At 36.1% G+C, this 16,820-nt stretch overlaps 2 protein-coding genes across 5 annotated transcripts in view; both read left to right on the plus strand.

Annotated features, from left to right (window-relative positions):
* LOC129237382 (uncharacterized) overlaps positions 1 to 8,320 on the plus strand; it is a 40,681-nt gene extending 32,361 nt beyond the window's left edge. For 3 of the 4 annotated variants that reach the window (XM_054872088.1, XM_054872089.1, XM_054872090.1), the window contains 6 exons: positions 124 to 383; positions 477 to 603; positions 1,312 to 1,455; positions 1,539 to 2,657; positions 7,149 to 7,370; positions 7,509 to 8,320. In XM_054872088.1, coding sequence (XP_054728063.1) covers positions 150 to 383; positions 477 to 603; positions 1,312 to 1,455; positions 1,539 to 2,657; positions 7,149 to 7,370; positions 7,509 to 7,657 — 1,995 coding nt within the window. In that variant the 5' untranslated portion in view covers positions 124 to 149 and the 3' untranslated portion in view covers positions 7,658 to 8,320. The remainder of the gene's footprint in view (positions 1 to 123; positions 384 to 476; positions 604 to 1,311; positions 1,456 to 1,538; positions 2,658 to 7,148; positions 7,371 to 7,508) is intronic. The other variant, XM_054872091.1, reaches the window with a different exon arrangement.
* A 5,901-nt stretch (positions 8,321 to 14,221) lies between these two features.
* Positions 14,222 to 15,524, plus strand: LOC129238249 (E3 SUMO-protein ligase ZBED1-like). Its single transcript, XM_054873289.1, has 2 exons — positions 14,222 to 14,398; positions 14,478 to 15,524. The coding sequence occupies exons 1-2, from the start codon at positions 14,222 to 14,224 to the stop codon at positions 15,522 to 15,524; spliced, it is 1,224 nt and encodes a 407-aa protein (XP_054729264.1).
* Positions 15,525 to 16,820: the final 1,296 nt, after the last annotated feature.

The following is a 16,820-nucleotide window of genomic DNA, read 5'->3' on the forward strand; positions in this document are numbered from 1 at the left end:
GCATCCAACTGCTTTAAGTAGTATTATGGCTTCATTGACGAAATTCATTCATCAATTTTCGTAATAACTGGCCTTCAATAGATTTGTTTTAAATCGCTTTCATTTTGTTTTTTCTAATTTTAGTACTCAGCTATAAATATCAATGAATAATGGAAAAATCAGCAACATATGACACAAACAGCCATGTCTACCGTGAGACGACATTACCCAATACCAACGTCAAGGCAAATCATATATCCGAAGATAGCAATGAACCGGCAAAGACAACGTCAGAGCCGAAGCCAAAGAAAGTGCGTCGCGACAAAAGTGATTTGGGTGAGAATTTCAAAGCGCCAGATGGCGGCTGGGCTTGGTTGGTGTGCATCGCAGCGGGTTGTTCGAACGTGAGTAATGGCATACTTTAGGCTTTACTTTTATTTGCGTTTGGTGGTGATGAGTATAACCAATAATAATTTTTTTATTTGTTTATTTTTTAGCTATCGATCTATCCATGCATGCAACAATTTGGTTTTATATTCCGCGAGCGTTTGGCCATTTTGGGTATGAGCAGTTCCCAAATCACAACAATCATCAACACCAATCCAGCGGTGTCGGCATGTACAGGTAAAAGGAAACATTGAAATTTATTGAAATATTGGATAGTAATCCGCAAGTTGATAGTTCCGATTTCTATATGAACATGTAACTAGTAAATTTGAATCGCATAAGTGTGTCACATCAATACATATGTACTAGGTTGTTCAATAAGTTTTGCGGTTCGATAAGAAAAACGCTACTGGTTTGAAATGCATTTTTTTATTCAGTTTAGTTTCCATGAACATCAATACACTTGTTCCAACGAGATTCCAATTTATGAATTCCGTTCCTGCAAAATACGCTTCCACAGCTGTTATAACGTCATCATTTGATGAAAAACGCTTTCCACGCATGCATTTTTTTAGGTCTGGAAACAGATAGAAGCCGCTAGATGCCAAATCTAGTGAATACGGTGGATGCTCCAATAATTCCAACTTTAATTCATGGATTTTAGCCATCGTCAAAATGCTCTTGTGGAACGATGTATTATCCTGATGAAAAATAATTGTTTTCTTTTGCAAACTGGCTCTTTTTTCATGATTTTTTTCTTCATTTGGTCTAAAAGCTTATAATAATATTCAGAATTTATTGTTTTAGCAGTTTTTAGACTGACGGACGGAAATTTAATCTTACTATATAAAAAAGTAGACGTGGTTTTATCCGATTTCAATAATATTTATGCCGGATTTAAATGCAGGCAGTTTTCTAAATATGTTTTTCCTTACTCTCTCACAGGTCTCTTAAATGGACCCATGTTTCGACGCTTCACATTCCGTCAAGTTGGCTTGGCGGGTTCACTTTTCATATTCGTCGGCCTTATGCTGACAGCCTTCTGTGAGTCCTTTATAAGTTACATGATAACCTATGCGATTCTTTTTGGTAAGTTATTCGAACTATATAATATTTATTGCACATATGGCTTAAAATATTAATTTGTAAACCAACTGCATGTCTCATACTAGGTTTCGGTGTTGGCATCAGCGTTTCCGCCTCTTCGCTGGCGATAAATACTTACTTCAAGAACAAACGTCGTCGCGCCGCTGGCTTTTCGTGGACACTTACTGGTCTAGGTCCAATATTCTTGCCCCACGTGGTCACACTTTTCGTTTCTTATTACGGCGTGCAGGGTACTGTGATCATATTTGCCGCCCTCTCACTACACTCAATGGTGTGTGCACTCATCTATCAACCGGTACGCTATCATGCACCACCACCGGATGCGACTGAAACGGCAGCAGATTCTGGTATTGGTGCTGGCGAACCTGAGTACCTTTGCGAATATTGCCAAATGCAATGCAAACGTAACGGCATATTTTCGAGCCAATATTTGTATCAAGACGATGATGAAGCTATGCCTGGGTATGAAATAATTGAGCCAGGTACACCGATGTTGTCGCGCGCTAATGATGGTTGGTTCGGTTCGAAGTTGTCGTTGGCCTCTACGCACAGAGCTGGTACGCCACGCTTTCGTCCCGTGTCCAGTTCTAAAGATATTCACGCCACAAGTCGTCTAAATCGTGTGAAATCTGTTGAAGAACTGAAAACGGCCGAGGTTTACAAACCGAACAACTTCAAACGAGAACGCGACGAAGTCTTGCTCAAAAGTTCGGGTAGTAATGCTAATTTTCGTGCGCAACATTTTGGTGGAATGCATGGTATGGCGGCTCAATTGTATTGTACTTGTGCGGAGGAGCGTATGCTTCTCGAAAAGGCACAGCTTCGATCATGTCTTGTAGGCCAAAAGTTAGAAGCGACGGCGGAGGAAGATGAAGATGCTTCTGTATCCGTGAAGAGTTTCACATTTTTACAAAAGGTGGTTGCGTTTTTCGATCTGGATTTGTTGACTGACTTTACGTTTGTCAATCTGGTAATCGGTTTGACGATAATCAATTTCGGCGAACTGAATTTTTCCATATTAACACCTTTCATATTGAACGACTTCGGGTTTACAACGTCGCAAATCACATCAGCTATGTCCGTTCTCGCTGGATTGGATATTATTGTGCGATTTATTGTGCCATTTGTGACGGAGAAAATACCATGGGATAATCGAGTGTTCTTCCTAACAGGTAAGGTTAAAGGTGGGTTCAAGATGATGGTTTTATTCAATTTTTTTTTATGGAAGAAGCGAAATCCTTAACGCTAACCTCATAGGTTATTTTTATATTAGATTGGTTTTTCTTTATCTTTAACTTTACTCTTAACTCTTTCTCTCTTTTTCCCTTTAGGTAGTCGAGTTTTATTTAAATCTAATTAATACTAACAGTCTTTGTAATATTAATATGCCAAGTTATAAACAAAACAAAAAATTTTGTGTGGGGGACTTTAGTGACCCCACTCCGTCCATTATGTTATAAAATAGATTTCGTACTCTAAGAGTTAAAGGCCTTATCTTATATAAAAAAACATAACTTTGAAAAGAGTATGATAGAACGAGTTTAGAAGGAAGATGATTGTGTTGCGGTTGCGTTAACCGTTTTATGCTGCCGATGAAGTTCAGCAGAATTTTAATATCAAGATATCAGCGAGAGCACGGCAGCTAAGGAGAAGGAGCTGAGATGATTCCACCTCATCCTCCATACAGCTGACGCAAAAAACACTCGAGGTAATTCCAAGTCTCATAGCTTGCATGCCTCGCGGGTAGTGTCCTGTGAAGGATAGAGTCCACGAAGTTCGAGGGCTGAAATTTTGTCAACCTCAGAAGATCGCTCGAACGCCTTCGATCCACAAGTGGCCATGAGGATTTCGCGAACGTACAAATTTGTGTACTTCCCAAGCTCTCTTTCCAGGAGCACATCGCAGGTAATCAAGGGGATCCCAATCGTCTCTGTTCGTTGGAAAGTCACCTCACATGCCCCCTTGTCCGACCAGCTCATCCGCCTCACAGTCTCCCGCAATGCAGCTGTGACCAGGAACCCAGATGAGCCTTATATTAAAGAATTCGTATGCAATCGAAAGTGAAGCCAGCTATTCCCTGACTAGTTTCGAATGCACCATCATTGACCCGAGGGCCCTGATTGCCGCTTGGCTATCGGAATAAATATTTACTTTCTTGGCAGTACTTTCTTTAATACGCATGTGAGTAGACAGTCACCTGCTTCTTCAAATACGTTTACCTCTGCTTGGAGCACACTGCAATAGTTCGGTAACCTGTGTCTGACGGGAAGCTCCTCGCAGAATACTCCTCCGCCAACCTTTTCTTCCAACTTCGATCTATCCGTGAACAGGTGCACCAGACGCTGTCTCCAAGTGTAGCCCCCCGTCTACTCCTCCCTTGATAGAATGTGAGTGGAGAATGTTCCGCTTGGACTAAGCGAGGGTGGACATTGATCCGTCGAAAGGGGGATGAACCCAAAATTTCTTAGGATATATGAATTTCCATAAGTATCGAGTCTATAGCCCGAACCTCTTAGTCTGATTGCGGTACGTGCAGTAGCAATTTTGCCGATGTCTACTGGTACCACATTAAATGCTGGAGTAACAGTAGTTCGAAGCATCGCACTGATTTCAATGAGCGCAGTCCTTTGAACTCTCTAAAGCTTCTTCACCGATGTCTAAAGCTTAGGCGATGATATATATATATAATTGGCGCGTACACCCTTTTTGGGTGTTTGGCCGAGCTCCTCCTTCTATCTGTGGTGTGCGTCTTGATGTTGTTCCACAAATGGAGGAACCTACAGTTTCAAGCCGACTCCGAACGGCAGATATTTTTATGAGGAGCTTTTTCATGGCAGAAATACACTCGGAGGTTTGCCATTGCCTGCTAAGGGGCGACCGCTATTAGAAAAATCTTTTTCTTAATTTTGGTGTTTCACCGAGATTCGCACCGACGTTCTCTCTGTGAATTCCGAATGGTAGTCACGCACCAACCCATTCGGCTACGGTATTATGAGCTATGCGGTATTATAGAGCTAAAATACAACCCTAAGCCCCCTAAGCGCCCTAAGCGCCGACAATAGCGCCTTTACATCCATATATGGCGATAGTTGCCTTCGTTATTTGAAGGTAATGTGAAACACAAATTGCGATGCTCTCATGAGAAGACAAGGGTTCTCCAAAAAAAACTTACTCCATCAAATGTCTGGTGAATATGAAAGGTGCTGTTACACTTACCCGTGTTGACGTCCATGTGAAAAATAAACGTATAATGACCGCTTCTGCTTTTGGTAATTTTTCTTTAGCGAATCGTTTGAAATGAATTAGTTATCGTCGGAAAGCATTTACAATAATAGTTCCATTCGTTCTACAATTATTTATAATTATTACAAATTATCATAAATAAGCGTTCATTAACACCACAGATTTTACAGTAAGTCGTGGGGTCAAAGCGACAGTTCGAGCGAGAGTTTGCTAAAAATATTTTCATCAAGAATTATAATTCATCACGAAAACATGTAGTATTTGTACTTTTTGCTGTGGGACAATTTTCGACATATGACCAGAAACGAAAACACGAGCCAATTTCAACTTTCCGAGATATTCCCGGTGACCATTTAACTCACAGCTTCCTTTTGACTTTCATGGGCGCACTTTAAATTTGAATTTACTCAAACATAAACAATAAATACAACCTTAGTCTTCATATGCCTGTTTTCCTCCAATGATTTCAAGTTTCTCATTTTTTGAAAACTTTTTTAAAACTCTATTCATGATTCAATGATAAAAAGCAGCTTTCTCATTTCCTCTTGACAAATCGGCTCCCTTAGCAAGACACTGGGTTGCTAGCTCTAGAAATTTTGAGTAAAAGTGGAGGAAAAGTAAAATTTGTAGAAAAAACATTTCATTTTCAATATGGTCTGCTTACGAATTATGTATGACAATGAAATACCGCTTAAGTCAGGACATAATAGAGTAAGTGAGGAAATCAGAGATCGATGAGTGGAGAATGTACAAAGCTTTATTTCTTGATTATTTTATGTGTGATGTGGTGATTTAGACGGAATTCATGTTTTACAAACACCTAGCTTTTCCCAAAGAGTTACGGCAGGGAGTATAATTGGATTGCCCCGACCAGATCGATAACATTTCAGACCTCATTATAAAAAAGTTGGGATTGACGGAACTTCTTTCCAATGAGCCCACCTTCCCATGGATGGATGAAGTGTCCAGAGGAGGCTTGCCAAAGCATAGTATCAGCATGAAAAAGCTCCACATAAAACTGTAGGTCAATCCATTCATGGAATAACAACAAGACCCGCGCTACAAATAGGAGGATCTCGGCCAAACACCTAACAGAATTGTACATGCCAATTATTTATTTATTTTTAACAAAAAAGTTTCATATTGGCGAAATTTCGAAACTTCGCCATCGGTTTTAAATTTAAAAAGTAATTCACAAAATAAAATCTTGGACTAAGTGAAATAATTTCTTGTTTTAATATTAGACTTGGCAATTTCCGCTAATAACTTCTATTTGTAACATTCTTTACTTTCAAATATTAATTAAAATTTATTTTTTAAACCGTTTACAGTTTCTTTCCATTTAAGTAAGAAAATACTTTTTTGCTAGAGTTTAATATTTTCCACTTTATTCAACTTCTTAAATACAACCTTTTGTAAGGGAGTGTCAAAAATCGAATGTCAGTAGTGAGCAAACCTTTAATAATTGAATCATGAACTCAATTAAAAAAATTTCGTTTTTTTGGTATTTATTACTAAAACACTGAATGAACCTGGTCCATTCTTTGCGTCGACGAAAGCTTATACCCACACAAGCTAAATCCGCTCATCTCAGCCGAATATATTTGGCCATGATCACCATTTGGTAGATACCTGGTTTGAAGCTCACCGTGGGCATGTAACACTAAATAATAGAAGTCGGTTACCTCTCTACAGTAATACCCTTCTACCATGAAAAAGCTTCTATTAAAATTATCTGCAAAGTTGTTGTTTAGACGGCAACGAAGTAATATGTTGCATTGATTTATTTGAGCAATGCGATCTTAGCTTTGCCGTAAATAAACCGCTGTGACATCCCCGGTCACGTCAACACATCAGCTGATTTCTTTAAAATCGGTGAGAGCTGGTCAACGGTTTGATGTTGGTCACACCTTCTAAGCTCTTTTCTATTAATAATTCAAAGGTGCAGCAAAAAAAGTTATACACCGTTTTTGAACCTTTCACTACACAGGACACAAAACAAAACAAAGATCTATCGCATACGCAAATGCTTTTGATGTCTTATAAACAATATATTGAACTGTCATTAGAACAATTTTAACGTTGATGTCATGAGCTGTTTTACAAATACAAGCAGTGTGAAGTTGGTAACATTTCATATCGTTCACCCTGTATATTTTTTTGGTAGTTCAATAAATTGGTAGATGGTAACATATTTTCTCTATATTTTTTTAGTGTTTTTCGATTTTTAAGGAGGCAATTAAAGAAAATTATCGAAACAATATTTTTTCGATTTTTAAGGGAACATTTAAAATCTAAAAAAAATATAGTTAAAATAAATATTACCTATCAAAAATATTTATAGTGTGACTTTCAGATCGAACTATGAAAATTCATGTAGCCTGGTGTAATTTTTTCATAAAATATTATATATTTTTTCTCAAAATTTCCAGGCGTTGTTGGGATCGCTCTCGGTCGAACAGTTGTAGCCTGTACACGCTCCTACACAGTTATACTTTGTACCTTTGTCTGGATCGGTATGTTCAAAGGTGTGCGCACTATTTTTTGGCCCCTTATAATACCCGGTTGTGTGCCACTGAAACGCTTACCCGCCGCCTCTGGTTTGCAATTACTCATTTCCGGATTATTCAGCTTTGCTTGCGGACCCTTAGTAGGTGAGTTATGTAAAAACTTCCAAGTTCATGCATATTTCAATGATTTATAAATAATTTATTTTCTTTCTATCAATATATTAACTATTCCTAATTTAAACCTTTCTCATTTGTGTCCCATGCAAATTCACTTCTCTTCAGGTCTCATACGCGATCGCTTCGATTATTCGATCACCGTGCATTTTCTCAACATGATGACGTTTATTGCTGCCATTTCGTGGACGTTAGAGGCGCTAGTGCGCCGTTATCGCCGTCGTCGTCGCGATCGTCAGCGATCTTGCTCTACGTGACTGTTCGCTATTTGCGTAGCCTAACATTTACTTAGGTGCCATCAGATGGCGCTAGTGCACCAAAGACACAAACCGGACGTGTGGCTTGTCTTGGCGATGTGTGTTGATATCGATAACATTTAGATTTACATATATGTATACCTAAATATAGATACATATTCTTTAAGGAAATAACAGACATTTCAAAAAACATAGGTAGGTTTCCTCGTAATTTGGTGATTCCAAAAGATTAACTTTAATATATGTACATACGTACCTATGTGTGTACATATTTACGTGATTTATGTGATTATACCTTGAATGTAAGTGTATGAAATATTGTTTAGATCTCTAATTAGAAGACATATACATTATCAAATATTCGTTTGAGCTTAACAAAAGTTTTGGAATATTGAATTTTGCCAAAGATTCATGGTCAAGAATTCGGTTATAGTTAATTTAAAATTCTTTGAACCATTTTCGTTATACGTGCTTATATACATATGTATGCTTTTCATCTCAAAATAATGCAGTCAGTTGTACGTTGCTATATGTTAATGTGGGAAAGCGCATATACAAGGGGTGGCTGTTAAGTTCTGATGAGTGAAAAAGTAATTAACGAATGAAAAGTACGCAAAAGTACTTACACCTCGAATGAAATACACTTTTGACATCGTGGATACAATGCCTGGAGGAAGAAAAAGAGGACGCCCACGAAAGCGATGGTTAGATGACGTCGAATCAGATCTTAAGCAAATGAACGTACACAACTGGAGAGATGTAGCCATGGATAGAATAAAGTGGAGAAAAATTGTTGATGAAGCTATGGTCCACCACGGACTGTGAGGCTAAGAAGAAGAAGAAGAAGAAGGATACAATGCCTTTATGCCACTGAAAAAATATTCTTTCGATCACTCTTCAAAATGGTTTTGTGTGACCACTTTCAACTCACTGTTATTCGGAAATTCCCCATTCAAATAACATTTTTTTTTAATTTGAAAAGTCACTGAAAGCCACATCCAGATGGATGGTCACTTTCTGTCAATAACTTTTAAGGCATCGCTTCTTGATTAATCTTCGACGAATTTTTTCGGTGCCTTTCCTTTTTCATAAGAAATTTATTTTGCCGTTCTATGCAATTATCAGTAAAGAGGTGAAGAGTAATCGCTGAATACTTTAGGCCATAATAGTACCAACCGCCTCTCGTATCCATGATACATTAGCACCAGGCACACCAACGATTGAAAAGTTCCTTCTACAGAAAAGTACATTTTTTATGTTCCAGTTTCTACATGTAACTTATAATTTTTCTGGTAACCTTAAAGAACAAAAATATTATAAAAACATACACAGTGAGTGTCATTGAAAATCGTGTAGCTAGTTTTTTGTAATGTTTTCAAAAACTCTCCTTTTTTCTTTAATCTAGAATACTAATTCAGTTCATATTTTAACAAAAAAAGTCTAAATTGACGTCATAAAATTTTCAGAAAACTTACAATAAATCTAAAAAAATGTGACAATAAGAGTTCAAATATATTTCCCACAAAAAATGTGTGGGTTTGCACGATTTTCGATCATTTTGAATAATTTTTCTACAGAAACACAAGTCTATTAAGAATTTGATCGAGAATATTTACAGAAAGCGCCACACATTGAATTTTTAAGAAATTCCTTGGATTCTTTGTAAGTATTGTTTTTAACCAATTTTTATAATAAATTAATAAAAAAGTAAACCTTGAAAACATTGGAAGAAATGGATGTGCGACTTCTAGTGACATTCACTGTACATAAAAATTATGCACTTTAGCATACATTGTAAGTTGTAAGAACGATAATTATTTTTAGAAATATGTTTATATATTTAAGAGAGACAATTTTAACTTTCTATAAATATTTGTTAATGTGACGAGAAAAGAATATGAAATAAAAAATATTTTCGTATTAAAGTTAATAGTTTTTAATATATTTGGAAAAACAAAAGCATTGACTAAAGTAATAAAAAATAAAACACACGTGCATACTCTATCTTATGTTTGTATGTATAAGTATATTTAATTGTATGTACATATCTGTATAGTTATGATTACTTGCCCGAATTGGTTGAATTGGTGGGCCATTCTATCAAAGCAGCTTTCATACTTCAGAGCAGGATGTGGAATATTACGTATAAATATATGTACAGTGGCTCAATAAGGAACTCAGACATACTTAGCAAGCAGCTTCAAATTCAAAATTTTTGAAAGAAATGCAAATTAAATAGTTTTATTTTTCTATTCGGTATTCAAATAGGATTTTAATAATAGTAATAATAATTTACAAATTTATTACCTCCTTGTTATAAAAAAATTACCATGCAGCATTCGCAAAATTGATGTCAAAAAAGAAGTCGGACTTCTGGCATTATTGCGATTGTTTGGCACTTTAAAATGTGGAGTCCCACAATTAATTTCCTCTCGGTAGAACAGTGAAAAAAAGAACCAAACGTAATAAATTAATATAAATATAATTCGGTAAACTGCAGAAATAGTGGATAGATCCCGTTCGACTGTGTACGACGTGATAAAGCATTTCAAAGAAACGTTTCGGAAATAGGGAGAAATTGGGACGTCCAGAACTGTTTTCGAATGCAGATGAACGGAGGATAGGGCAACAAATTGAGAAAAATTCAAATTTGAACGATCTTAAGCTCGCAACAGAAGTTGCCTAACGCCTTAATAAAGAGTTTTCCAATAACAGGTGTTAGGTGTTAAACAGGAGAGATGACTAACGTTTTTTTATGGCCGGAATTGGATGGTATTGATCTGAACAACGTTTATTTTCAACAAGAGGGCGCTGCGTACCACATAAGCAACGAAACCATTTATCTTTTACGGGAAAAGTTTCCGGACCGTGTTATATCTCGAAGAGGTAATCACAATTGGCCACCGAGATATTGTGATTTAACACCTAGTGACTTTTTCATTGGGGCCACGCGAAAGAGAAGGTCTACGCCAACAGCCCAGGGTCGATTCAAGACCTCAAAGATGAAATTCCTAAGGCTATCGGGGGCATAGGGCAGCCACTTTGCAATTCGGTTATGTAAAATTTCATGAAAAGGATATTGTCCTGTAAGCGTGGTCGTGGTGGTCATTTGCCTGATGTTATTTTCCACTATTAAAGGTATACCTTCCTCTTTATAATGAAATAAACATCCGATCATTTATATTAAAAAATAGCATTTTTCTTTGAATATCAAAATAACAGCTCTTATTGGAAATTCCTTTATTAAATGCATCCCCGAAAGTATACGTAGGTATAGTGTTGCGAAAAAATAATTATAATGGAAGAGTTGCACAAAAAAAAATTCCAAAAAAACCAGATTAACCGTCACAAGAGAATAAACTTCGCAAAACGTCATGACGACAAGGATTTCGAGTTCTAGAAGCACTTTCTCTTTGCAGATGAAAGCAAGTTAAACATGTTTAGGTCAGATGGACAAACATATGTGTGCAGAAGGCGTAATGAAGAGTCGCTGGAAAAAATTACGTCCGCCAGTTAAACATGGGGATGGGTCGGTAATGGTATGGGGTTGAATGTCCGCTGTTGTTACTCGAAATGTATGCTTCATTAACGGCAATATAGACCACAAACAATATAAAAGAAAATTTGGTCCAAAGTGCTGAAAAGTTGGGAATTAAGGGCAATTTCCAGTACTATCAAGACAACGATCCCAAGCATAAAGTACTTGATGTGCGTCTATGGCATATGTACAACTGCCCTAAAGTACTTGAAAAACCTCCACAATCTCCAGACATCAATGTAATTGAACATCTATGGGCTCATTTGGAAAACAAACTGAAAAAGCTTGTTATTAGAAGATGCTATTAAAGAAAAGTGGGGAAAATAGATCCTTTAACATGCAAGAAGCTGGTGGAATCCATGCCAAGAAGACTGAAAGCTGTGAGAAAAAATAAAGGCTTGCCGACTAAATATTAATTAAATTGTTTTTTTTTTCTAAAATATTATTTGCCTAACTCTACTTCATATAAATGTCCGAATTCTTTTTGTCATGTATTTTGTTAAGTTTTTATGTTTGTATTTTTTATATACGAATGCGTGGAAGTTTATTTACGTTTTTTGTAGTTTTGAAAAGTACGCTTGAGGAACGAAAATAAATGTGACACATAAACGCATTCGATTTGGATTTTAATATGTATATATTTTTTTATTTGAAACCATATCACTGGGGTGTCCGAGTTCTTTGTTGAGCCACTGTATGCGCTCACATCTTTTGCGAAGTATGGGAAAATATTGATTGCTAAGATTTCACCCGACCACCTGAAAACTATTTTCAACTGTGTGAATGCTGTATAAGCTTAGGAACAGGACATGAAATATTGAACAATAAATATTCTGACCCTCGCTGTCCAAATCAAAGAGCCGGGTATCGTTGTTCAAAGTAGCCACAAAAATGAATTCGTCTTTTTCCGCGCAACTGAATATTTCATTAAATATGTCAGCCATGGGAATGTTGCCTGTGTTTAGGCGCACGATAACCAATTTAAAAAAAGATATTTCTGCTAACGCGCGCTACTCAACTTTGGGCGCCTGATATGGTTGTGCGAATTAGCTAGAATGGCTTGTTGGATGCTGGTCCTATGTTGCTTGTAAAACCATAAAAAATGTTTCCTGAAACTTATATATATTTTATTATATATATTTTATTATATTACTTTCGCTCAGGTATGCGTGTGTGTTCCTATGATGCTTTTGCTCATTTCTGAGCGACTGGTGGTATTTGCAGACATATGGCAACCCTTTTTCCTGTGTTACCGGATGACGAACTGCATGCGAAACTCTAAATCTATTAGTACAAAATTTTCCTTCCCATTTCTGCGCTACTGTGCACGGGATTTTGAAACAAAAGAATTCTTCGATATCCTTTCCTGTGCACTTGGTAAATTTGGTCACAAAGACTAAGTCGACATTCTTACGCAATTATAAAAAGTTCACTTTGGGGAACTGCGACATCCAAACAAATTATTTTTCTAGTGATACTTTCTGTCCATTTTCGAGCGCCTGATATAATTGTGCAAAATTGTCACGTGAAAACGTTTTTTATAAAATAAACAAAAGGCGGCTACCTACTGGAAGCTGGCGACAAAAAACGAATTACAAAAAATAAGCAGTCCAACAATGAAGCACAACGAACATCAGGCGCACACAGTTCGCATGTCGAGCGAATCATTTTTGTTTTGGTGGTGGGCTAAGAATTGCGGGAGTTTGTTGAACGTTGAAATCTAAAAATGTTTGGCTACCGAAAAAAAAATCATCAGTTGAGTAGAAAGCTAGAAAATACCATCCTCAATTATTTGTTTTCGCTTTCTTGATGATGTTTATTGAAAAAAAAAATATTAAAAAAAAAAAAAAATTAATTGAATAAATGGTAATTGTAAACAATATATTAATAAACTTGAAGCGTTTATATAATTTTCATATATTTCTTAATTTAGTTGCTATTTGTTGCGAAAACTCTTACTAGATGCAAGTCGAAATAAGCTGTGAGTAGTCGTACATATCAAAGGTGCTAGAATGAGAGTTCATAGTTTGGAATAAGGAACAGAATGGTTCATTAAGTGGGTAATTTGTTTTACACGGTTGTAAAAAAGTGGCTCAAATTGCATTGGTACTTGATATGCAATATTCAGGTTAACTACTGCCAGAAGAAATGCGCTAAAAATCGACCCTGTGAGCAGCTTAATCATAAATTGCATTCCCGACTAGCAAGAGTGGGAACATTGATAAGCTTTGAATGACAATAATATAGGGAGAGATCGTGTAGCGAGTTCTATTAAAGATCTCTTGCGACAAAAATTAAAAACTATTTTTGAATGGTTTCCAGCTTATCTAGTTGTACATTTGTATATAAATTTGGTAATGCGGATTCCGCACAATCGATCCATATTCCAGTATCGATCTTAATATAATTAACACGTTCACGCCGGCGCGTACCACCGGTGGCTCGCACAAGTCTGCTTCATGAGGCGGCGTGTACCAGCGGTGGCCCGCACAAGATTGCTTCATGGGACGGCGTGTACCACCAATGGTACTTTATTAGACGGTACCTATGAGATGAGAAGCCATAAACGACTACCCTTATGAAAAAATTTCGTTTTATATAATATAACCTGCAATCGCTTCCGATAGAGCGAAAAGATGTAAACGTTGCCGTCTGTGGGCGAAGACCATGAATAACAGCGCCGGCGGGAACGTGTTAAATAGGGATGTTAAAAAATAATCGATTTTTGCTTTAATCGATTTTTTTCTTCTTATTATCGATTTTTTGTAGTCGATTTTATTAAAGGCGAAAATCGATTTTTAATAAATCGATTATATGAATTACACATTTTAAATCGATTTTTGTAAATAGTGCCATCTGTGCGACGGATGATAAAATGGATAAGTAAGCTAACTAATGTGAACAAGTCGATAAAAATCAGTGCCATCTTTACGTCCAAATATGTATATTAATGAATTGTGATCCTGCCTTTATTTATTTCTTGGAAGCTTTGAAGTGTCGAAATAAATATTGGTTTAACCATAAAAATGTCTTCCGCTGCTAAAACACCCAGAAGCTGCTGGCGCAAGTATTTTACAATAAGGAAGGAAAATGCAACCGCAAAATGTAAATACTGCCCAAAAGAGTTAAAAACATGCAATAACACTACAAACTTGAAACAGCACATGGAAAGAAAACATTCTGATGTCTTACAAGCTGACGAGGTAAAACTCATTATTTGATGTAATAGTTATTATTTAAAATATTTTAAATTATATTTTGTTTTTATTTTTATCACCGCAGAATTCACATGAAGTTGATGTCCAGGATACTACCAATTTGAGGCATAATGATTCATTGGTGCATTCGCCATTGACAGACACTGAGGCTTCGTCGTTAACTCCAAAACGGGCTAGATCAACTATCGGAGCGGCTTTTTCAAGAATTTCAGCATATGCCTCAGATGGAGAAAAAAATAAACAAATAACAAACAGCATCGCAGAAATGATATGCCGGGACAGTCTTCCTTACAATATGGTGGAAGGAACAGGATTCAAAAAGCTAATGAAAACTATCGTTCCTTTGTACAAGGTTCCATGTCGTAAAACTATCACAGATCTCATTGATACTAAATATGACGAAAAAAAGACCCTTATTAAACAAAAATTACGGTCTGTTAAAAACGTCTATCTTACAATAGATGAATGGAAGGATATGCAGTTAAGAAGTTTTTTAGGCGTGACTGTTCACTTTATAGAAAATTTTGAAATGAAATCGGTGAATATCGCATGTGAACCGCTTCATGACAATCATACAGGCGAATATTTATCGGAGATGGTTCTTAATGTTTGTGAAGATTGGGGTTTGTCGCATGACAAAATTGTGAGTGTTACTACAGACAATGGCGCTAACATGGTTAAAGCTATTGAGATTACTTTCGGCAGAGCAAAACATATTCGATGCCTAGCACATACGTTGAATCTAGTAGTTGAAAATTCTGTGAGTTCCTCTGATGTTAAACTTTTTTTGGATAAAGTACGAAAAATCGTAACTTGGTTCCACCAAAGTGGTGTAGGCGCTGAAGAATTGCGACAGATGCAAATGCAGGAAAGCGTTGTTGAAGGAAAATTGAAGCATTTGGTCGGAGATGTGTCTACAAGATGGAACTCACAATTATTTATGATTGAACGTTTTGTGTTAATGAGCAGCACAATTGGATCTATTTTAATAAACCATCCGAATGCACCCCAAATACTTCAAGCAAACGAAGCAAACGAGCATCGTTGTGCTCAAAGAAATTGGAAAAGTTTTAAAGCCTTTTCACAATGTTACCGAAGAAATGAGCGCTGAAAAATATGTGACAGCTAGTAAAGCTATACCTATTATCAAGTGCTTGAGAACTTTGTTAGACGCTATACCGATAACCAGTGATTTGGCCAATCAATTCAAATATTCATTGCAAACAGAACTAAAAAAAAGATTTGAAAACATACAGAAAGTTCACCTTTTCTCAGTCGCAACGTTTTTGGATCCTAGATTCAAAAAAATTCATTTAGATGAGCCATTATCTTTGTCAAAAACAATTAATTATACCAACCGATGCCTAAGTTTAAATACTAGGAATGATGATACTATACTGGTGACCGATTTTGAATCATCTGTTTCATCACAAGTTGCCAGCGACGATCAAGATATATGGCAGGTACACCATAACAAAATAATGGCTGCTAATACGTCAATGACAAAAAATACAGAGATAGATTTATATATCGCAGCGCCATTATCAAATCTTAAAGTAGACCCTCTCGATGTATGGAGAAGTTCTGAGGGAACTTTTCCAAAATTAACAGACTTAGCTTTGAAACACCTCTCAGTGATGGCCACTTCTGCACCAGCTGAAAGATTATTTTCGAAGGCTGGGAATATTGTCAGAAAAACTCGAAACCGTATTTTAGGAAAGCGACTACCAAAACTATTATTTTTAAACTCTTTGACTGAAGATTTATGGCAATAATTTTTTAAGTCTCTGATAAATTTTGATTTGAGGTTTGGAGGAAGCTTCCTTTTCTTTTTTAATGCTCATACCCAACAATTCTCGTTATATTTAATACTTAAATTAATCGTTTAATTTTATTTTGATTCTAGTCGAATGTTAATTGATACAAAACATTTGTGGCAATTATTTAATTGAATTTTTTTATTACTTAAACTAAAAGCTTGAAGATAGCTTTCTTTTATTTTCTTAGTTTTGTTTGTTATATTGCTATATTTTGTACTCTTATAGTTTTGTATTATTTTTACTGCAATAAAATATTTAAGAGTACTAAAAAATGTATATATGTATCATTAATTTGAATATGTATTTATAATCTTAAAGTCGTCCTTTTAGATATTTTTTCATACTTATATATCAAATATGCATTTTTCGTATTAAAAAATCGAAATATCCACAAAAATCGATTATTCCCTCAAAAATTGATTTTTTATAAATCGATTTATCTTGAAACGAAAAAAATCGATTATTAAATGATCGATTTTTTCGACTCGAGGTCACATCCCTAGTGTTAAATAAAAAGTGGTAAACATCGGTCTTACTAGAGTTGTAAAAAGCGCTTTAGGAACTTATGGACAGTAATATAAAAATAA

Source organism: Anastrepha obliqua, chromosome 2 (assembly GCF_027943255.1).
Source record: "Anastrepha obliqua isolate idAnaObli1 chromosome 2, idAnaObli1_1.0, whole genome shotgun sequence".
Lineage (NCBI taxonomy): Eukaryota > Metazoa > Arthropoda > Insecta > Diptera > Tephritidae > Anastrepha > Anastrepha obliqua.

Excerpts from the sequence above, each read along its gene's own strand:
- LOC129238249 (XM_054873289.1), top strand. The coding sequence starts at position 14,222 with ATGTCTTCCGCTGCTAAAACACCCAGAAGCTGCTGGCGCAAGTATTTT. Across the intron at positions 14,399-14,477 it reads ATGTCTTACAAGCTGACGAG|AATTCACATGAAGTTGATGT; the intron begins GTAAAACTCATT and ends TTATCACCGCAG.